Below are 20646 nucleotides of genomic sequence, written 5' to 3'. Positions count from 1 at the left end.
TAAGAAAAGATATAGGACCATTTGTGACAACATGGATGGATCTTGAGATTTTAATGCTGAGCGAAATAAGTCAGACAGAAAAAGCAGAGAACCATATGATCTCACTGATATGTGGTATATAAACCAAAAACAGCAAAAGAACAAGACAAACAAATGAGAAACAAAAACTCATAGACACAGACAATAGTTTATTGGTTACCAGAGGGTAAGGGGGCGGGGGGAGGATGGTAGAGTAGGGTAAAGGGGATCACATATATGGTGATGGAAGGAGAACTGACTCTGGGTGGTGAACACACAATGGGATTTATAGATGATGTAATACAGAATTGTACACTGGAAATCTACGTAAATTTACTAACAATTGTCACCCCAATAAACTTTAATTTAAAAAAAAAAGAAAACCAATATGGCAATACCCATTAAGATTATAACTCCACAATGTTTCTACCCAGGAACCCTTCTCACAATAATAAATGCACTACACATAAGGGCATATGTTCAGAGAATCTTTATTGTAACACCATTTATGCAGCAGGAAAAAAAAGAAAAAAAAAAACCTAACTAAGTAAACACCCACCTGCTGAGAAAGGGCTGAAAAATGTATGGTATCTGCAGAACAAGACCTGTTATGCAATCATTAAAAATGTTAAATGACGTGCAGCCGGGTGGCTGTTGGTTGGAACGTGGGCTCTGAACGGCAACCAGTTTGATTCCCACATGGGCCAGTGGGCTGTGCCCTCCACAGCAAGGTTGAGGGACGGCCACTTGGAGCTGATGGGCCCTGGGAAAACACTGTCCCCCAAAAAAATCTTTTAAAAAAGTAATTGCGGTGTAAAAGGTTAAAAATAATTGCAAAAACCGCAATTACTTTGGGAAAAAAAAAAAGTTAAATGAAAAATATTACTAAAATTTTTTACATCTGAAAATATAAGCACTGGCTCCATAGTAGGGAAACAGACTATCTCACAATATGCTGGTTTGGACATACAACCTTATTAGACTTTTAAATTTTTATGCCTTTTGACCCAACAGCCCAACTTCTAGGAATCTGTCCTACTAATACATGGTATGACCATCTAAAGATACATGTGCAAATATATTAAATCACCATGCACACCTTAAAGTAATACAATGTTGTATGTCAATTATAGCTCAATAAAACTGGGGGGAAACATATGTGCAAGGATGTTCACTACAGCTTTTATTTAATAAGACTTGGGAAGAACCTAAATGTGTACTCAAAATAAAATGGCTGAATAAATTATATGTCTACACAATGACTAACACAGACTTGAAAAAGATTGAGGTAGCTTTATGTAACTGAACTAAAAAGATAGAAGATAGTGTAAAGTACAAAAAGCAAACTGAAAATTGTCTATGCTTGAAATCTTTCATAATTAAAAAATGAAAAGAAAAAGTGGGGGGAAATTCGATGCCTTGCCTTTTTCTGAGTAAGAGTGTCAGAAGTCTGGATAGTTGAACCCTCTTCATCCCCAAGCCACCATACATGATTTTGACCAGTTTTCTACCTGCACTGCTAATATATCCATTTCATCTATATGACTCAGTAATTTTAAGCTATTTGCTTCTGTTCTCCCTTCCTGATATAAAAACATTAAAGTGTGTATTTCTAAGTTTTCATCTCATTAAAAATGTCATCTCATTATTATACTTCATTTTTGCATGGTCCTGTGTTGGAAATCCCTTGGTACAAATCAACATTACAACTCATGACTCTCCCTCCAAAACAAAGCTAAAGAGGCTGACTATCCAGTTAGTGGCTTTCAAATTACCCTACCTTAGAGTTGAGGCGTTTTGTGAACTAGAAGTAGTACTGTTGCTTAGTCCCTAATGGCCAAATAGCAATGAGGGAAAAGTTAATAAATGTAATTTTCTCAAGTTTAATCCTCTTCAGTCACTGGCAACCTTAAAAAGAAAAGTGAACAAAAAGGAAACCAGTTAAGAAAAAGTAGACTAATTGTACTTAGCGTGTGTGATCAGAAATCTTTATAACGCACACTTTTTAATAGTTTTTGCAAGTAAATAGTTTCTAGCTCTCAGGATGAGGTTAAATGCTGCACAGCGTAAACAACATCACAATTTACACAGGAACAAGTTGTCATTGGCCATTTCCCTTGGGAGGTACACCAATACTTGCTCATCTCTTTCAGTAAGCATTCTGCATGCCAAACGTCGGGGTAGAGCCGGCGAGGCTAGCTGACTCCTCTACCAGCAGTGTCATACCCATCTTGCACTAACTCCTCCCTGCCCCCTTTACACCTTAACCCAGCACCTACTCCTGCCCCGCCCCAACTTTCCCTCTGCCCCATCACCCCTCTACTCATCACTAGCTCCTCCCCAGTCTCATCACACCTCTTTCAGCAGACGCTTCCTCTGCCTAATCGCTGCAAAACCACCTGCTGCGAAGCTTCCAACGTCAGGAGAGGAAAGCAGGGGACTATATTGCAAAAATCTGTAGTACCCATACAAGCACCATCTGCTCTCGCGGACAAACTCAAGTCACAGCCCCAAAGCGGGAAGAGCGCGCCTGGGCTCGCACATAGTTAACGGGCGTTTCGGGCGCGCTTGCGGCCGGGCCCAAGCGAGGAGCTGAGGATACAAAGGTGAGCAGTAGAGTCGCGGTACCAGCTCAATCGGGACTCCCAGTCCAGCGGGGGAGGTGATCATTTCTTTAAAGCCCGCATAGGAGAGGTAGGGCGAGGAGCACTTAAAGCCCACGGCTGGGAGAATGTACTTAATCCCTGCACCGTAAAGGGCTAACTCTAAACTAGTCGGAAGTGACGTGTCTGCTGAGACCCGCAGGTCCACCACGTAATTGGCCGCGCCTCACCTAGCCACCTTCTCCCCGGAATGGCCTGCAGAGGATAAGTGTAGCTGAAAGTCCGCCACCCGCCCTCGCCCCGCCCCCGGCGGCTCCCGGCGCCACCCGGGTCAGCCGAGCCCAGCCAGAGTCCGAGCCGCTGCCGGGACCGGAGAGCTTCGCCTGCCCGCGCCCGTCGGCGCCCTGCGGGCAATGGGCTTCAGAGCTCAGCCACGCGCATGCGCGGCCCTCTCTCCAGCGGATTCCTCAGGTCACCTGGACGACAACGTTTCAGCCACCTGCCCCTCCAGGTCCCTTCTCGCCCTTGACTCCTCCTGCAGATTCTCACCACCGGCCTCCCGCCTTCTTCCGCAGGCACCGCTAGGCCCTCCCGCGGCCGCCCGCCGACACCACGGCTTCCACTAACACGAGCCTCTCGGCGCCGTTTCCGCTTCCGGCGAGTATTGTGTGTCGCGCTGCGGGGCGGGGGCGGGGGGAGGAGGCAAGAGGGAGGCAGTGCTCCGGCGGCTCCGCGCCCCGCACTACCGGACCCGAAGCCGGGAAGGTAGGTGCTGTCCCGCCGCCGCGCCCGGGCCCCGGGCCCGCCCCGCCGGCCGGTTCCGCACGCCGCGTCCCAGCGCCCCGCGACTGCGTCACCAGCCCCCCGCACGTAACCACCGCTGCCTCCTCCCGCCTCGGGCCCGGGCGGACGTTTTGCCGCCCCGGCGACGTCAGCGCGTCCGGCGTTGCTTGGCTACCCCGCCGTTTCCCCGTCCCGCTGCCGCTCGCCTCCCCCGGTGAAACTGACGCCGTCACCGCGGGTCTCGGCTTCGTCATAGCAGCGGGCATCCCACCTTCACGTCACACTCCTCCCCACCTGGACACATCCCTCCTTCCCTGCCAACCTCTCCCTCCTCTCCAGTATCCCTGCGCCAGATCTAACGGGAGAAGGAGCCGGCGGTGGGACCGACTTGTGGACCACGCTCAGGAGAGGGTCGCAAGGTGGGACCCCGGACAGTGCTAGAAATAAAATGAGGACGCCCCTGAAGTTTGCCCTTCCACAGAGACACGAGGAATAGAGGGAAAGAAAAGACCAATCCAGAGGGCCCGAGGCCTCACTATGGCTGTAACTCCAAGTCCTCTCCATACTCCTGACCTTTTCCCCATTTCTTTCACACCACTTCTTTGCCAGTCAGATCCCTCCTGGTCCCTAACTGCATACAATTCAACTCACCCCAAGTGAGGAGGACACCTAATTCCTAGAATACTGGGGTAAGGACAGGATCACTACTCACAGTTGGAGTTCCATAGGTGGAGAAAAATCATCTAACTGAACGGTCGCTCCTGGTTGAGAGAAGAAATTGAGGTCCAAATAAGTTACTACTCCAAGTTACACACTTTTCATGTGTGCCATAAGTATATACAGGAATAATCATTGTTAACCCAACTCATTATAGGGACACTTCTCTCTCAGCACACAGACCTACTAAATTTCTTTCCTTCTGTTGGGACCCTTGGAGAGGAGGGAGGGTGGACAGGTGGGGTGATAGGGATAGAGAAACCAACCATTTCATAGATTAAAATGGTGACATTTTAAGGATGGAGTAGGGGACCAGTCTTCTTCTTTTATAAATGCTTTATGCATTTCCAATTCTTTTGAGACTTCACTTGGAGATTTTGATTGCCTTCTTTTCATTCCCAACCACTCCAAAACCTATAGTTGGAGGCACAGTATGTTCAAGGAATTAGTTATCGATAGCTATTTCATAAGACTCCAGTCCCTGCATGATATTTAAAATATATTTTTTCATCCCTCTTTTCAAGAAGTTATCGGCCTGGACTCAGTAATACACTTTTTAGTATAGTTGCCATATCACTTTTCGGAAGTTCCAAATGTACAATTGCACACAAATAGAATAGGATGTTGTGTGAATCATTTCATTCCAAGAGAAGGACACACTTCCTCTAGGCTAGTCTGATAAAAGGAAGAAGAATTTCAATCTTTCCTGAAAAGAAGGTTGTTAGCCTTGCCTAACTAATTCCGTTTATTACTGTTTGAAAGAGAGAGAGAACACGCTTGGCAGAGAATCAAGCTTGGGCTCCAATGGACTATTGTAATAAAACTCTTCAGTAGCATTAAACTTTAAAATATACCTAATTTAAGAAATCTTAATACTTTGACTTTTATGGCATTTTGCACTTTCGCAAACTCCTTCCTCATCTATTAGAAAAATATGTCACACTAGGAATAAATTGGTCTGGAATTATTGGTTTTAAGAGAAGTGGGATGAGCCTGGATCAGGAGAAGTATACTGAGCTAGAGTTGAAAGAAGCCTCCGTTTCTAACAAGAGAAAGCAGAGGTAAAAAACAAAAGATTGGGAGTTGTGTGTCAGTTTGCTGAAGACGAAAAAAGAATTAGATCGATAGCTGGGAGTCACAAGTTTTAAAAATGGGGAAACAAAAGAGAGGTGGAATCTGGTGCAAGAGAAGATGTGCAATACCAAAGTGGGGTTAAATGTGGAGTTAGGATTTTACATGGGGGTAAATGTCAGAGCAGGGATGCAGAAAAATTAAACCTCCAACTAACATTTTTCTCTGCTCCCTTCCTGTCCCAAAGTTAAATAATGGCAGAGACAAGTCTGTTAGAGTCTGGGGCTTCTGCAGCCTCCACAGCCGCAGCCCTGGAGAACTTACAAGTGGAGGCGAGTTGCTCTGTGTGCCTGGAGTATCTGAAGGAGCCTGTCATCATTGAGTGTGGGCACAACTTCTGCAAAGCTTGCATCACCCGCTGGTGGGAGGACCTAGAGAGGGACTTCCCTTGTCCTGTCTGTCGAAAGACATCTCGCTACCGCAGTCTCCGGCCTAATCGTCAACTAGGCAGTATGGTGGAAATTGCCAAGCAGCTCCAGGCCGTCAAGCGGAAGATCCGGGATGAGAGCCTCTGCCCTCAGCACCATGAGGCCCTCAGCCTCTTCTGCTATGAGGACCAGGAGGCTGTATGTTTGATATGTGCAATTTCCCACACTCACCGGGCCCACAACGTCGCACCACTGGACGATGCCACACAGGAATACAAGGTAGGGAACCAGACACATGATGTCAACATGGGGCAAAAGGGAAGAGCACAGTGGGCGGCAGGGGCTCCCTGGGTAGAGGATCGTAAGCTCCAGACTGTATCTGGTCCTCACTCTGGAGTCCCCTCAGAGCTACAGGCATGGGATACGTAGTCCATCAGTTATCCTCAAGCATGAATAAGAGCAGTGGTGAGCAGTACCCCAAAATTTCTCTTGGACTTTTCTAACACATTTGAGTATGTGTGGTCTTGGGATGTATCATTCCATAAATGAATGAAACCACATGGAGAAGATCAAACTTAGGAAGAACTGAAAAGTGGTCTGGTTTCCTCATTCTGTCCGCCTGCTCAGACCACCCCTGTTCTTCCCATTAGTATTAGGAATAGGGTGACATCACTTTAGACTGATTGCCACCAGGTGAAGCTGGACCAGTCTGTTATCCATTATCCTCAGATAATGGATAACATGATGTCTGGTTTGACTTATTGCTGGGACACAGGATAAATGTTTGAGTAACAGTAACTAGAGATTTTAATCTCTTAGCAGTTTATCAAGTACTTTGCTTAATTATGTTAATAAAATCTTGGAAACAAGATTTAAGGTAGTTTGCAGTATAAGTAATTAAGATTATATTTGCAGGTGGTTAGAGTTGGATGGGAGGACAAATGTAAAGAATGATATCAGGGTACAGAAGGGCACTTTGACAGTAATAGGCAGTTAGTTGACTTAGAAAATGGATAAGGTTGGTGATAGCTGGACCACTAAGATTCAGTGAGAGGGAAGTTTAGTGAGCAAGGAAGGTGATGGGGACAGGCTAGTGGCAGGAGGAGGGACCTAGAAGAAATTGGCACCCCAAATGACAGTCAAGTAAGTGAGTTGGATCAAGAGGTGGTGAGATGGATAGAATGCAAACAAGTGGTTTAAAACAATGGGTTAACTTTTGAATGTTGGCTGTACCAGCCAACCCCAGTTGCCACCTGTCCCACTTCCCACCCCTCAGGAAAAACTGCAGAAGTGCCTGGAGCCCCTGGAGCAGAAGCTGCAGGAGATCACCCGCTGTAAGTCCTCCGAGGAGAAGAAACCTGGGGAGCTCAAGGTAAAGGCAGCGACCCCATGTGGGCTGTGCCACAGGCAATTAACCAGATGTTAGCCACACATTACTTAGTCCACAAATTTTAATTCATTAGAAGAACACTGTTCCCTCAAAAGGATGGTATTTTCTTAGGCTTGATTGTCATTAAACATTGTACTTAAATTACTTGTCATGAGTTAAGGATTGAGGAGAAGGACATAAGAGGTGAAGGACAGACAACTTACGTCTGCGAGTTGAGGGAGTCCGAGCCCGTTGGTCGCCTTTTCTTTGTACAGCAGGGAAGGAGGCTCTGTTGGGAGTGTAGGGATAGGAGTTTCTTAGAGGGACTGAGGAGAGAAGAATTTAGAAGGTTCACTGGGCAGGAAGGGAGAGGGAGCCGACCAGGAGCTCCCAGAAGAACTGCCCAGTGGCGTTAGGACCACATTGTTTTAACTCAGGTAAGCTCAAGTGTGCCAGATGATGTTCCTAGAATGTTCCTCCCCTCCCCATCCTCTACCTGTAGGATCCTATCCACCCTTCAGGCACAGTGAAAGCCACTTCGTATGCAGCTTTTCCTGACTGACCCTTGAGAAATTAGCTTGCTTAGTTTTCATACAGTTTTTCATCTCTTTCATAGCATTACCATATTTGTAGCATGGTATTTTGGTATCTGCTTTATTTCTTCTATTGGACAGTGAACAAGTATCAATAGTAGCAGTAATAATAACTAGTATTTATTGCCTCCTGTGCATTAATTCATTGGGTGTCCGTGGCATTCCAAACTTCCAGCATTACAGTAGGTCTTAGGGTTCTGCTTAGCTTGAATTTCTGAGTTCAGGCTAGACTTGGCACAAGTGGGATATAGAGAAGCTACAAGACAAAGGGAAGAAAGTCCTGGAGGTCATCTTTGGCAAGGGTGAACTTAGAAACCTTGTACGGTAGGTGTCATTACCCCTAGTTTATGCAAGAGGAAGCTGAACTTGGATGGTCCAAGTCTAGTCCGAGCACATAGCCAGTTTGTGGTAAAACCAGAGATGCTAGTTCTGCTTGAATCAACCAATATTTATTAAGCTTCCAGTACAGGCCAACCCTGTATTTGACACTGGGAAACAATAGTGAGCAAAAACACAGTTCCTGCCCTCCTTGCGCTTACAGTCAAGTAGAAAACATAAATAACGGCGTGGCACAAAAAATAGTTGCAAGTTCATCAGAAGACAACATAAAAATTTGACCTCATTAAAGGATTCCAGAAGAAATCATGAGTTTTTGGTGTTGAGACTTAGGGATCACCAGAAATTAAACACAGACATAAAAATAGTAGAAACACTAATTTTTAAACAACACATTTCAACAAAAAGCAGGTATTATTACCTTAGTCCTTTATACATTTTAACAAAGCAAGCATTTCAGTTTTTTTTAATTTGAACTAATTTTGATTGCAAAGGTGAACTTTACAAAAAAAGTTTTTTGATCTTTTGAAGAGCTCCTGAGAAATTTAAAATATGTGAAAACAAAGCTTATTCCCAGCATTAACTTTCCTCTTCCTGTTGATCACCTTGAAGGTAAAGGATAGAGAGGGGAACAAACATTTTTTAAACTTGTAAATACTTAAACAGAGCTTTGGTGTTTTTGAAAATGTAAGGCATTGTTTCAATAGTCTCAGAAACTACCACCAACCTTCCTTTTGTGACCATTTGAATTCTCCTTTCTCCTTCTCCCTTATCTCCACCTCCAGAATCAGACCCTTTTAAAAATAATTTGTAGTTAACCATGCTGAGGTGAAAGTTATTGGTAAAATAATCTTTAAAACTTATTGGTAAAATAATCTTTAAAAAGAGACTGTCATGTATAATATAACATAAAGAAAAGTAATTTGTAATAAAATCTGTGTAATATTTGGATATGACTACCCTGAAAGACACTACAATTTAATTATATCCTTGCGCCTACATGTGACATCATCAACAATGCAACAAGTACAAGTTCAGACTGAGGTAATTATATAGTAATATTGACTCAAATACCACAACCAGCTTACCTCTTGGTGACATGATTTTTTCAAAATAATAAATAACTTTTGGTAAAGTTCTAAGAAAAACAAAATACAGTCTTATTCAGCCATTCCTGAAAAACTCAGGTATATTAAAACTATAAAAATTACTCTTATGTTTTTGTATAAAACGGCACTCAAGTTCAAGCCTATGATTTTGAGTATCCAGCAGAACATTAGAAAATGGTGCAGGACAGTTTATCTTGCAGGGTCGTCTCACACTTTGGAAATGCTAGCATTCTTGCCAGGAGCACCTCCGTCATGGCAAACAAAAATGCCCCCCCCCCCCAACCCCGCATTTCCAAAATATCCCTAGGGGGAGGTAACACCCTCATTAAGAACCACTGGCCTACAAATATAGAGTGAAAAAAAAGGATTACGGGATTAGACAAGGAGAGCCCTTTTGCTTTCTATTTACCTCAGTTATGAATCCTAAGTTCCACCCATTCATAACCCCTGTGCACACACATGCACACACTGCTGTGCTTTACCTAAAGGTAAATGTTGTGGGAATGAACATATTTTGTCCTGATGTGGGCCGGAGAGGGCAGCCGTGGAATGGGAAGCAGCAGCAGCTCTAGAACTGGAGCTCATCAGCCTCTCTCAGCAGCTAGCTGAAGTCCAGAAACACCAGGCTTTACACCCACCGGCTTAGAGCCCGCTCTGCTTGCCCTCAGCCCTGCCTCTCACTCCCTTCCACTTCTTCCAGCGCCCCAGTCTCTGCTTCTCACTTTGCTCCCTTCTTGGGCTGATTCCCCCATCTGCTGTGCCACTTGGAGAATGCTCTGGGGAGGTCACTTGTTGCAGTGGAGGTTCAGCACGAGGGAGGATGTGCTTGCTGATAACCCTCAGTAAGGGTCAGGCTGCTATTTGAGTCCTGTATTTTCAAACTTCAGGAATGTTCAAGTTTAAGTCCATTTGCTGGCTGAGAGAAAGCATGGTTCAAATTTCAAGCAAGTAACTTACTAAGAAACTTTGGAACCTGTTCCTAGGAGGGCAACTGTCAATTCTCTGAAGTGACGCGAAACTGTTTAACAGGGTCAGCCCTGAAATCTAAATATATATTTTATAACAGCCCATTACCAAAATCTTACCGATTCTGATACTTTTCCAGTTGATTCTATCTGGTAGATATTTTTATCAGGTAGATGTCTTGCAATACACAAATGATGAGAATCTTATCTCTCAACTTTCCAGTGTTTATACTTTCCTCTTTTAACAGATTGCATCAGCTAGAAGTTTATCATCAGATATATCAGATATTTCTGATATCTAAAATAGTTTGTCATTGTATTATTGAGTTCTTATATCTTGAATTTTTTTTACTAAAACATAAAAGTACTGCTTTTTTAGAAGTTAATGTAATTAAAGAAAATTAACTTTTTTAAACATTGATTTTTTTTTTTTTTCCTAATCTCCCCTGTGGTCTTCACTCCCAAGTCATCAGTGGGGGTAACAGTGGGGATGGGGCCATTCCTTATAGATGGAAATTGTAATGGAGAGAAACATGAGTGTGCTGTTAAACTATTTTCAGCGACACTGGAATCTGTGTTAATTCATACACGTGGCAGTTGGGAGGGAAAGGCACCCTGTGCCCCACCGGCCCTGCTAAACATAACACCCTCCCTCTTTCCTCAGAGACTAGTGGAGAGTCGCCGACAGCAGATATTAAAGGAATTTGAAGAGCTTCATAGGCGGCTGGATGAAGAACAGCACATGTTGCTTGCGCGCCTGGAGGAGGAGGAACAGGACATTCTACAGCGCCTCCGGGAAAACGCTGCTCACCTTGGGGACAAGCGCCGGGACCTGACCCACTTAGCTGCTGAGGTGGAGGGCAAGTGCTTACAGTCAGGCTTCGAGATGCTTAAGGTTCGACCTTTGCCCCTGCACAGCCCCGCGGGTCGAGCACAGTGTAGCTTTGCACAGGCCGTTCTGTCCGCCCGGGATGCTCCCTCTGCCCCACTTCTCTAAAGCCAGTTCTTTCTCCTAGACACACTCAAAGGATCTATTTCTACAGAAAGGCTTCTCTGATTTCTTCCATCCCCTTCTAATCATTTCTGTGTTCTTACGTCTTGTCAACAATTATGTGCTTAATTTGTACCAAAGAAAACAATCCACTCTTTTGAAAGGAGTGGGTCTAGTCTGAATTCGTGAAAAATACTATGCATTAAAAATTGTGTAAATGTAGTTACCATTACTTTTAAGTCCTGGAACTTGATTTACCTAGTGCTAAAAAAGAACAGAAACTTAGTTTGAAGGACACTTGAAATTATGTATAAATAATATCTTGTTTTTGATATGTAAATGGTGCCTCTAAAATGTTTGAAATAATTTGTTTTCTTAAGCAGATGAATGGTGTTAGTAAGGCTGTAGAAAACATATTTCTTACCTTAGAGATCAGATTGCCAGCATTTGAATCAGTGAGGCTTCGTTGTGCATTTCTCTGCATGCTGATGTATGCCTTGGTATTTATTCTTATGTCCTTTCATGTATGTGTGTTCTGCCTTCCACATTAAACTGGGAAATCCTTGGCGGGCAGAGATTTGTCTTCTTTGTCTTCTGGACCCCAAGTATTTGCAAATCAGGATTGGCACAGAGTTATTAATGTTTATTAACCAGTACCAGACGGGGGATACCAAACCATAATATGGGAAAGTGTGATTCATTCCTATGCCACCAGCCTGGAACTATCTGTACTGATCCTCAAGGAGACAGGTGTGTGGTTGGTACTTGGGGGACAGAGTAAAGAGCAGACATAATCCCTGCACCTTGCGTCGAGCTCCCAGTGTGCTTGGGGAGCAAAGACAAGCACACAAGGAACCATTTGGAAGTGATAGAAATGACCAAGTTTCGTGATGACCAGAAGTTGAAAGTGGGGATGCAGTTGGGAGATGTGCTGAGATAGCTCTGGAGCGCTTCCCTGGATTGTGACCCTCAGTTTGCCCCGCTCCTATTTTAGACATCTAGAACTTTGGAGGGGAGGGGGAACCTTTTGCCTGTAGGACCCTTGACTACCAGGACCAATTTGCTTTCTTTTCTCCTTCCCTCTAGGATGTCAAAAGTACCCTGGAAAAGTAAGTGATTCTTGTATGTCTTTGAGTGAGTCAGGTCTTGGCTTAGAGACTTAGGGGTACAGTAAGGAGCTGTGGGAATAAGAGTAGAAAAGTCACACAGCGTCTGGGTAGGATATGGGTGCATTGCATCTAAGAAGCCACTTAGAAACAAATCATCGGGACAAATCGTTCCTTTCCTCTTTCCATTTGAGCATCAGGACTTCCTTGTTAAAAAAGATACCAAGATAATGTGGAATCAGATTCTCCCTGTGCCTGTATGTGGAACTGTATCCAAACAAGATGGAAGGAGGAAGGGGTTGGGAAAGGTGGGGGCGAGGTGATTACCCATTTGCATGAAATATAACAATATCCCCAGAAAGTTCTGGGACTCATTCTTAAAATAAGGATCTGTCCAGGGGACCATATGGCTCTCCATAAATTGACAAAAGAAAGCAATACACAAGTATTTTTCCTCAGGGAGGAGGGAGAAAATCAGAGGGTGGAGAAATGTAGTTTCTCCCTAAAGATGTCAGCATCTGAATACTCACTCGACTGGAGCTTCCCCTGACCCTGCCCTTTCTTCCCCTATCTCCCTATCCCTCCTAGATGTGAAAAGGTGAAGACCATGGAGGTGACTTCAGTATCCATAGAGCTGGAAAAGAACTTCAGCAATTTCCCCCGACAGTACTTTGCCCTAAGGAAAATCCTTAAACAGCTAATTGGTGAGTTATTCCCAAAAGGAAAGTAGCAGAGGGAATCAGCAGAGAGAAGAAAGTCTTTAGGTCCTACTTTATCTGGGCTTCAGCTATCTCGTCTGTGCCCACACCACACCCACCCCTTTAGCTGGCTGTCAGTCCCTCTGGGTCACAGGACACCAAGTGAGAAGCCGTAGGTGTCTTCTACTCTTAGGCCCTCACTTTTCTGAATAGGGACCCAGAAAAGTTAAATAATTTGCCTAACCTTGTCCCCTCTTGAGAGTGGAAGGAAATATCATTAATATTTACTCAGAGAAAAGAATCATAAAGAAGGACCGTTCCAGGAAAACACACCTAGTCACCCTGCCCCTAGACCCCGACGACGCCTTCTCTGTGTCCTTCTGAGCGTTTTCCATTCTTTCTGACCATTGGACTGTGCCTGTGCTTCTCTGCACAGTAAGACAGGTGATGATAGCGGGGTCTGGAGGGAGGACCAGGCAGGGCCTACACCCCCAAGACAGCGTTATCTGCTGGTTTTAGGGCCCGGCTGAGAAGTGAAGCCGGTGTTCCCTCCCCTCCGTAGCTGACACCCTGGATTGAGAAAGTTAACCAAACCACAGTGTTCCGGGGGCTTTTTAGGGGAGCAGACTCTGGAAGGCAGGCTGGAAGAGTGAGGCAGGGGCATTTAGCTATTCCCGTCCTCATCTAGCTCCCCACTCTGGCTTCTCCCGCCAGCGGATGTGACCCTGGACCCTGAAACTGCTCATCCTAACCTAGTCCTGTCGGAAGATCGTAAGAGTGTCAAGTTCGTGGAGACAAGACTCCGGGACCTCCCTGACACACCACGGCGTTTCACCTTTTACCCTTGTGTCCTGGCCACTGAGGGCTTCACCTCAGGCCGACACTACTGGGAGGTGGAGGTGGGCGATAAGACGCACTGGGCGGTGGGCGTGTGCCGGGACTCGGTGAGCCGGAAGGGCGAGCTCACGCCCCTGCCTGAGACTGGCTACTGGCGGGTGCGGCTGTGGAACGGGGACAAGTACGCCGCCACCACCACGCCTTTCACCCCTTTGCACATCAAGGTGAAACCCAAGCGAGTGGGCATATTCCTAGACTATGAGGCCGGCACACTGTCTTTTTACAACGTTACAGACCGCTCTCATATCTACACCTTCACTGATACTTTCACTGAGAAACTCTGGCCCCTCTTCTACCCAGGCATCCGGGCTGGTCGGAAGAATGCTGCACCACTCACCATCAGGCCCCCCACAGATTGGGAGTGACAGGTAGGGACGTGGCGATGATTGGGGTGAGGCAGGGTCAAGAGCTACGGGCCTGCCTTCCTGTGACCTGCTGGAACGCCTTTGTGTCTGCCTGGTTTCAGTCCTGAGCCGTCAGGGAGAAGCACCTTGGTTTCTAGAATGGTTCATGTGGAGGAGGAGTAGGACTGGGCTGGCATGAGAGCACAGCTGTGTCGCCCTCCTAACTTGTCACAGTGGGGAGCTGGTTCCGAGGTTTACCTCCCCTGACGTCCATCAGGTTTTCTATTGCACAAGGACGGGTTGGAAAGGGAGAGCCTTTTCCAGGATCAACAAGTCTTTGGGAGGGTCTGATGTGCTCAAACCAGAGGAGGAGACAGAAACCCCTGTACATCTTTTTAAGGTGTTCTTTGACCCAGAATAGTCTTGTTTTTCTGAGGAAGACCACAGGGGTGTATGTACCTCTAGATTGAAATAAAAATGAATGACAGTTGCTCTCATGGGTCCAGAAGTTGAGGAGTCTTTCCCTGGACAGAGATGGGGCATCAAGAAGGTTAGAAAGGTCAGGGAAGGGGGATAAAGGAACGGATTCTTAGATACTAATGAAGGGGAGAGGAGTTTCTTTGGTCTTCTATTCCCAGAGTAAGGTTGTCATTGTGAGTAGGGTCCGCCAGAGGTAGGAATGTGGGGAGGAGAAGGGTGGGAAGGAAAAGGAGAACCTGGTCCCTGTCTCAGCCCTCAGCGGAGCTGGCTTACCCCCTTAGAGCTGATTGTCTCCAAGAAGTTGACCACCTTACTCTTCAGACATGAGGTGCCAGCGATCCTTCAAGATACTCTAGTGAGAGCATAGCTTTCACTGCTTTCCCAAGGGAACTTGGAAAGGAGACAGGTATTAGAGAAAAGAGAAAAGTATATCTATCCAAAGCTCTGGCCTTAAAGAATGTTACTAAATAGTTACTCCCACGCTGTCAGCCTTGTTACTTGGCTGTGGTTTCCAAGCCAGAAAGGGAGAAAGGAAATGGAGTCTTCCTCAGCCCGAGGTCAGGGTAGAAGAGGGTGGTGTGTGTAGGCAAGGGCCAGACGGCCATCTTCCTTGTACCTGTGTGCACCTGGCGGAAACTGGTGTTCACAAGAGCCAGTCTTCTACTTGTTTGCTGCCATTCTTCACCACTTGCCATTTCCCCTATCAGAGAATGTAAATCATTTAATGTTAGGCCAAAACACACAACCTGTAGGGTACATATGTTGTTGAAAAAGGTAAAGCAATGCATGCCAAACCAAACTGAAATTACTTGGACTATCTGCTGCTTGGGTCATTGGGTTCACAGAAGATTGGGATAAGAAACTGCAGTTTATTGAGGGCATTTCAGTTCCTCCTGCCACCTCAACAGGACTTTGTCCAGACTCCTCTTACCTTTGTGCCTTGACTGTGGTTCTTTGTGGCGAGATGCTTTGGTTGGTAAAACATAATATGGAACAAAGGATCCACTGAAGTGATCTCTGTGTCGTGTGGTGATTTGGCAACAGCCTCTGTTGATGTGTAAGAATCACTGGGTATTAAAAATGCATGTTCCAGGGCTCACCCTTAGTGATTGATCAAGGTCTGTAGTGGGTCTGGGCATCTTCATTTTAAGCATACTCCTTTCATTTGGGTCTGGAATACTTGTGAAAGTCATCCTGAAGGAGATTTCAGCCACTTCCTCTGAGCTGGAGGCCTGGTTCCCTGTGCAGCCTGACAAGGTTTGTGGGGGCGGGGGCCTGTCGTGTGGGGCGCCCTGCGGGGTCTCTGTTCCCGCTCCCCACACAAGAATGCAGGATATGGTGAGGCCAACACCCACGGAGCCAGAGGTAGGGGAGTCATACCACTATGGTCTCACTGGAGGCTGGGTTCACCGGACGTGCGACCTGCTGTCCATTTGTCTGCCAGCCGACCGACGACTCTCCTCTACTCTCCTCGACTCTGCTCCTCGGCTCTCCTTGGCTCTCCTCCGTAGCCGCAGCAGGTATATTAGCGGCCAGTTGGCTAACTGGCTACAGCTGACGGCCAATCAGCCACAGCCGAGCCAGCACCTTTCCGCGTGAGGCCAAGAGCCTGTAAACTACTTTCTGGGGCTCTGCCCCCACAGGGCCTCATCCTCTCCTGACTTAGGCTGCCCTCTCCCTGTCTCAGGATTCATACATGTTCTGCCCCTCTAGCTCTCATCCCTCTACTTCTGACCCCAGGAACTGGTGGTCATTAACTGTGAAGCAGAGGTAAACACCAAATGGAAGACAGAAAGAGGTCACAGGGAGGGATTGTGATCTATGTCTGTGTTGGGGGCAGGGTATAGTTTCAGGGGCAGGAGATGCTGTTGACAGGTTTCTGTGCTCCAGTACCTAAGACTAGGAGTTAGTGTGTTTAGTACTGCATAACAGGAAATGTATGAGGTCTGACAGTTAAGTTGGTGAACTCATTGCAACAATGTTGCTAACCTTTTTTGATATCAGAGGGATTATTCATTATTAATTTGTACCATTTGATATCAGAGGGATTATTCATTATGAATTTGTACCAACTGGACAAACAGTTAACCAACTTTACTATTTGGAAGTGCTGAAGAGGCAGCATGAAAAAGACGACCTGAACTTTTCACCAACAATTCATGGCTCTTGCATCACGACAATGCACCAGCTCACATGGCACTGTCTGTGAGGGAGTTTTTAGCCAGTAAACAAATAACTATTGGAACACACTCCCTACTCACCTGATCTGGCCCCCAATGACTTTTTTCTTTACCCAAAGATAAAGGAAATCTTGAAGACACTTTGATGACATTCAGGACATCAAAAATATGATGACAGCTCTGATGGCCATTCCAGGAAAAGAGTCCCAAAATGGCTTTGAAAGGTGGGTTAAACGCTGGCGTCGGTGCATAGCTCCCCAAAGGGAGTACTTCAAAGGTGACAGTAGTGATACTCAGCAGTGAGGTATGGAGCACTTTGGGATGAGTTCGCAAACTTAATTGTCCGACCTCCTATTCCTTGGGTTAAGTGGGAAAGAGCTGCGCTTTCTGAGGGCCAGGAGCCTTCTCTCCGTCCTCCACCCTTCCTGATCCTTTCTAGTTTCACTCCCACTGGCACCTGTGCATTTTTGAACGTATAATCTCTGTTCCTTTTATTTGTAGATCTTTGATTTCAGGAGAGTAGGGTAAAAGGTCTAGCTGTGTATAAATTGCGCAGAACCATCTCCCCAACCTATCTGTATAAAGAAACCAGTCTTCTGTCCTAAAAATGTTCAGCGGTTTAAGATCCTCGCTGTTCCACTAGCACCTCCAGTCTTTATCTAGTATAAATGGTCATGGGCCTGAGGAAGACTAGAAGGAAATCAAAATTTATAAGTGGGCTCTGGGCTTGAATTGCTGAAGGGGTGGGGGGAATGGGTTTACAAACAGGTGGGTCTGTGGGGCCGCTGATGGCGCCAGAGTAAGACCCACAGGCGAGCGTCTTGCGAGCCCAAGAACTACACTTCCCGGGAGGTCTTGCGCTGACGTGGGGGGCGCGGCTATCAGGGGCGGGGCCTGCGGGGTGTCTGTGCGGCGCCTGCGCGGCCGGAATGGCAGGGCCGGTGAAGGACCGTGAAGCGTTCCAGAGGCTCAGCTTCCTGTACCAGGTGAGTCCGCGTAGTGGGCGTAGCAGGGGTAAAGGCTGGTGCCGCCGGCCCCCGAGTGACCGCACTCCTCCCCTAGGCCGCCCACTGCGTCCTTGCACAGGACCCTGAGAACCAGGCGCTGGCGAGGTTCTACTGCCACACAGAGAGGACCATCGCGAAGCGGCTGGTCCTGCGGCGGTGAGAGGCGCGGAGCCTAGCGGAGGGCGAGGCAGGGGGTGGGCCGGCGGCGCGAGAGGAGGAGCAGGCACTCAGACCACCTTCCCCCTGCACCCGCAGAGACCCCTCGGTGAAGAGGACCCTCTGTCGGGGCTGTTCTTCCCTGCTCATCCCAGGCCTGACCTGCACGCAGCGCCAGAGACGTGAGTGCTCCTGTGGAGGTGGGGTGATTGAGGAGCACTGGTGGGCGGGGGGGAGAGGAAGGGGGCAGGGGGAGGGGGCGGCGGGCCAGGACCCTTTCCTCGCGTTAGGTGGGTGTCTGGTGGGGTTTGCAGGAGCCGGCTTTCTCCAGCTCTGAGGTAAGGTCTTCACGACATTTGTACAAACTAAGGTCTGGGCGGTAGAGAAACGGTGCCATAAGCGGCAACCTCGCCCGTGCATAATTACAGGTGTTGTTTGGCGTGGTTCCCATCACCACTCATTTATGCAACAAAGATTTATTTTTGTAACATGTGTCAAGCATTGTGCTACATTCATTATTCTTATTGAAATTAGAGTCTGATGGGACTAAGATGGAAATAATTAAAATAGTGTAGAAAAGGACTTTAATTCGGGGGTAGAATGCTAAATTACTTATGCCAGTGCTGGCGAGACTCATGATAAGAAGGCTTAGTGGAAGAAAACTCTAGCCATGTACACCGGCTCTGAGATGACAGCTTGTGGCCCTGTCAAGAAAATGAGTTTAGGGAGCTGGAGTTTGAGGTGCACAAGACGTGTGGCTACAGAAAGAAATGGCAGATCTTAAAGAGTCTTGTTAAGGAGTTTGGACTTTATCTAAAAGAATACCAAGAAATCGATAGTTTCTGCAGGGGCCTGACACTGTCAGGTTTGCATTCCAAGTGGGGAGGGCGTGGAATTCCTACTAGAAAGCAGTGGAGGCAAAACTGGGTGCAGGAGGCCTTTTATTCCAATCCGAGGTACTCTCTTTTTCCCTCTTCCACCCCAGGCTGCAGGGGGCAGCGCTGGACAGTACAGACCTGCCTAACATGCCAGCGCAGCCAACGGTTCCTCAACAATCCTGGGCATGTGCTCTGGGGAGACCGGCCTGAGGCCCAGCTGGGGAGCCAGGCAGGTGAGAGGTGGGGGACAAAAACGTGGGCTCTCCCAGGGGTAGGGGTGCTGGGGGACATAGAGCTGCAAAGGACACATAGGTGAATTCTGGGTTGATGTGAGAGGTACCACAGTCTTCTAAAACTAATTTTGCTTATCTGTCCAGATCCCAAACCACCACAGCCCCTGCCAAACACAGCCCACCTTCCTGAAGAGAAAATGGAGCCTCAAAGTTCCAGTCAGCAGTGATGGATTCACCCTGTCTTCCAAATAAAGTTTAATTCCGTTTCACTTGGTGATTCTGTTCTGTAGTTCAGCTCTTAATTCCATGTTCCTCTGTTTTTCTCTGGAGTTCTCTCACTGACTAACCTCTCCTTTGTCCTTTGTCTTTATCATTCTTCTAGTCTCACATTCAGGGAGATCTGATTTTCACAGACCACCTGGCCCCACTAAGCCGTCCCCATAGCTGGGTTCCTGACTCCAGTGCCCCTTCACCCTGCTTCTCAGTGTAGTCAATGCCACGTTTGGAACTGGGGCTCTCGGGTTGTCTGCAAGGGCCTGAGCTGCTTAAGGCATCCATATTTAGGCAGCCCTGACTGTTGACTGAAGGGCTGGACAGACTGCTGATGCCACAGATGTGTTTTTAAATGAGGAAAAGAAGTTTGAGGATGGGGAAGGAGGGGCTTCACATCCTCTAGTTCTTCTCCAGAGGTGGTCTTTTCCAATCTCTGGGTTTTCTTCTATCAAATTCTAATAAGGGAAATTGTACAAACCCAGAGTAACCAGGTGAAAGGTGATATCCAAAGGACACTGACAGACATTGCACAAGTATGCTTTGTAGGTAAACCCTCAAGGTTTTCTTGTGAATTAGTCAACAACAAAAACTGTTCTCTTCAGTATTCCTAGAGAACTGACTCAAGGACAGAATTTCAGCCTGACTTCTTTGCTGAGTACCAGCTAATCAGTTCACCCTGAAAGAATACAAACAAAATTACTGTTCCCAGAATGCAGTTTTCTTTCTTGCCTTTCTCTTATAAATCCTGTGTTCCACTTATTGCTGCATAAAAATCACTCATAATGTGGCTTAAAACAACGATATATTATTTTCCCTGATTCTGTGGGCCAAGCTGTCCGAGGGCTTAGCTGGGTGGTTCTTCTGTTCCTGGAGTCTGTTCTGGACTCCAGTGACCTGGAGTCACTCCGCTGCATAGGCTGGTGCCTGGTACCTGGTCTGGAAGACCCAGGAAGCTTCACTGTGTGTGTGGCTCCTCATCGCTTCTCCAAAGCCTTGCTGCACAGCTGGCTTAGATGTCGTCAGCATGGCTGTCTCAGGGTGGTTGGACTTCCTTCCAAGAAGACAGGCTCCAAGGCACAAGTGCTTATCAAGCCTCCTTCTCACCACATCAAAGCAATGTGGCCAGGCCCAGATTCAACGTGAAAGGGCCTACACCAGAGCGTGAATACAGGGAGATTCATTGGTTCCCTGGTGACCACCATTGCAGCCGTTTACCATGTCCTTGTTTTGCCTTTTTCCCTGATTCAGTCTTCCCCTTACTCCTTTACATGTCAGTAAATTATTCACATGGAAAATTATAAACAGTGTGTGAGTAACTTAAATATTTCTGAGTTATTCTTTGACAGTTTATTTCTGGAGCTAATGCCTACTTGGGCCAATGGTACAACCAACAGAAACCTGTGGCCTGAAA

The 20646-nt window shown here is 46.7% G+C and overlaps 1 protein-coding gene across 5 annotated transcripts; it reads left to right on the top strand.

The window, feature by feature from the left end:
• The first annotated feature begins 2951 nt into the window (after nucleotides 1-2951).
• LOC109437877 (E3 ubiquitin-protein ligase TRIM39) lies at nucleotides 2952-19231 on the top strand. 5 transcript variants are annotated; one of them, XM_088795907.1, is made up of 11 exons: nucleotides 3685-3823; nucleotides 5440-5899; nucleotides 6897-6992; nucleotides 10657-10887; nucleotides 12070-12092; nucleotides 12678-12793; nucleotides 13502-13686; nucleotides 17751-17851; nucleotides 17951-18033; nucleotides 18837-18962; nucleotides 19107-19231. In XM_088795907.1, exons 2-11 carry the CDS (start codon nucleotides 5447-5449, stop codon nucleotides 19187-19189), a joined length of 1497 nt encoding a protein of 498 aa, XP_088652033.1. In that variant the 5' UTR covers nucleotides 3685-3823; nucleotides 5440-5446; the 3' UTR covers nucleotides 19190-19231. The 5 variants fall into 5 exon arrangements, with proteins under 5 accessions (XP_074188713.1, XP_019572938.1, XP_019572937.1 ...); XM_074332612.2 differs by lacking the exons at nucleotides 3685-3823; nucleotides 17751-17851; nucleotides 17951-18033; nucleotides 18837-18962; nucleotides 19107-19231 and adding exons at nucleotides 2952-3092; nucleotides 3197-3278 and having other exon boundaries at nucleotides 13502-15522; XM_019717378.2 differs by lacking the exons at nucleotides 17751-17851; nucleotides 17951-18033; nucleotides 18837-18962; nucleotides 19107-19231 and adding an exon at nucleotides 3250-3386 and having other exon boundaries at nucleotides 3744-3823; nucleotides 13502-15522.
• The last annotated feature ends 1415 nt before the right edge of the window (nucleotides 19232-20646 follow it).

This window comes from Rhinolophus sinicus, chromosome 2 (assembly GCF_057876585.1).
Source record: "Rhinolophus sinicus isolate RSI-liver-muscle chromosome 2, RSI-T2T, whole genome shotgun sequence".
NCBI classification, from domain to species: domain Eukaryota; kingdom Metazoa; phylum Chordata; class Mammalia; order Chiroptera; family Rhinolophidae; genus Rhinolophus; species Rhinolophus sinicus.
This window is presented reverse-complemented; position numbering and strand designations above follow the sequence as displayed.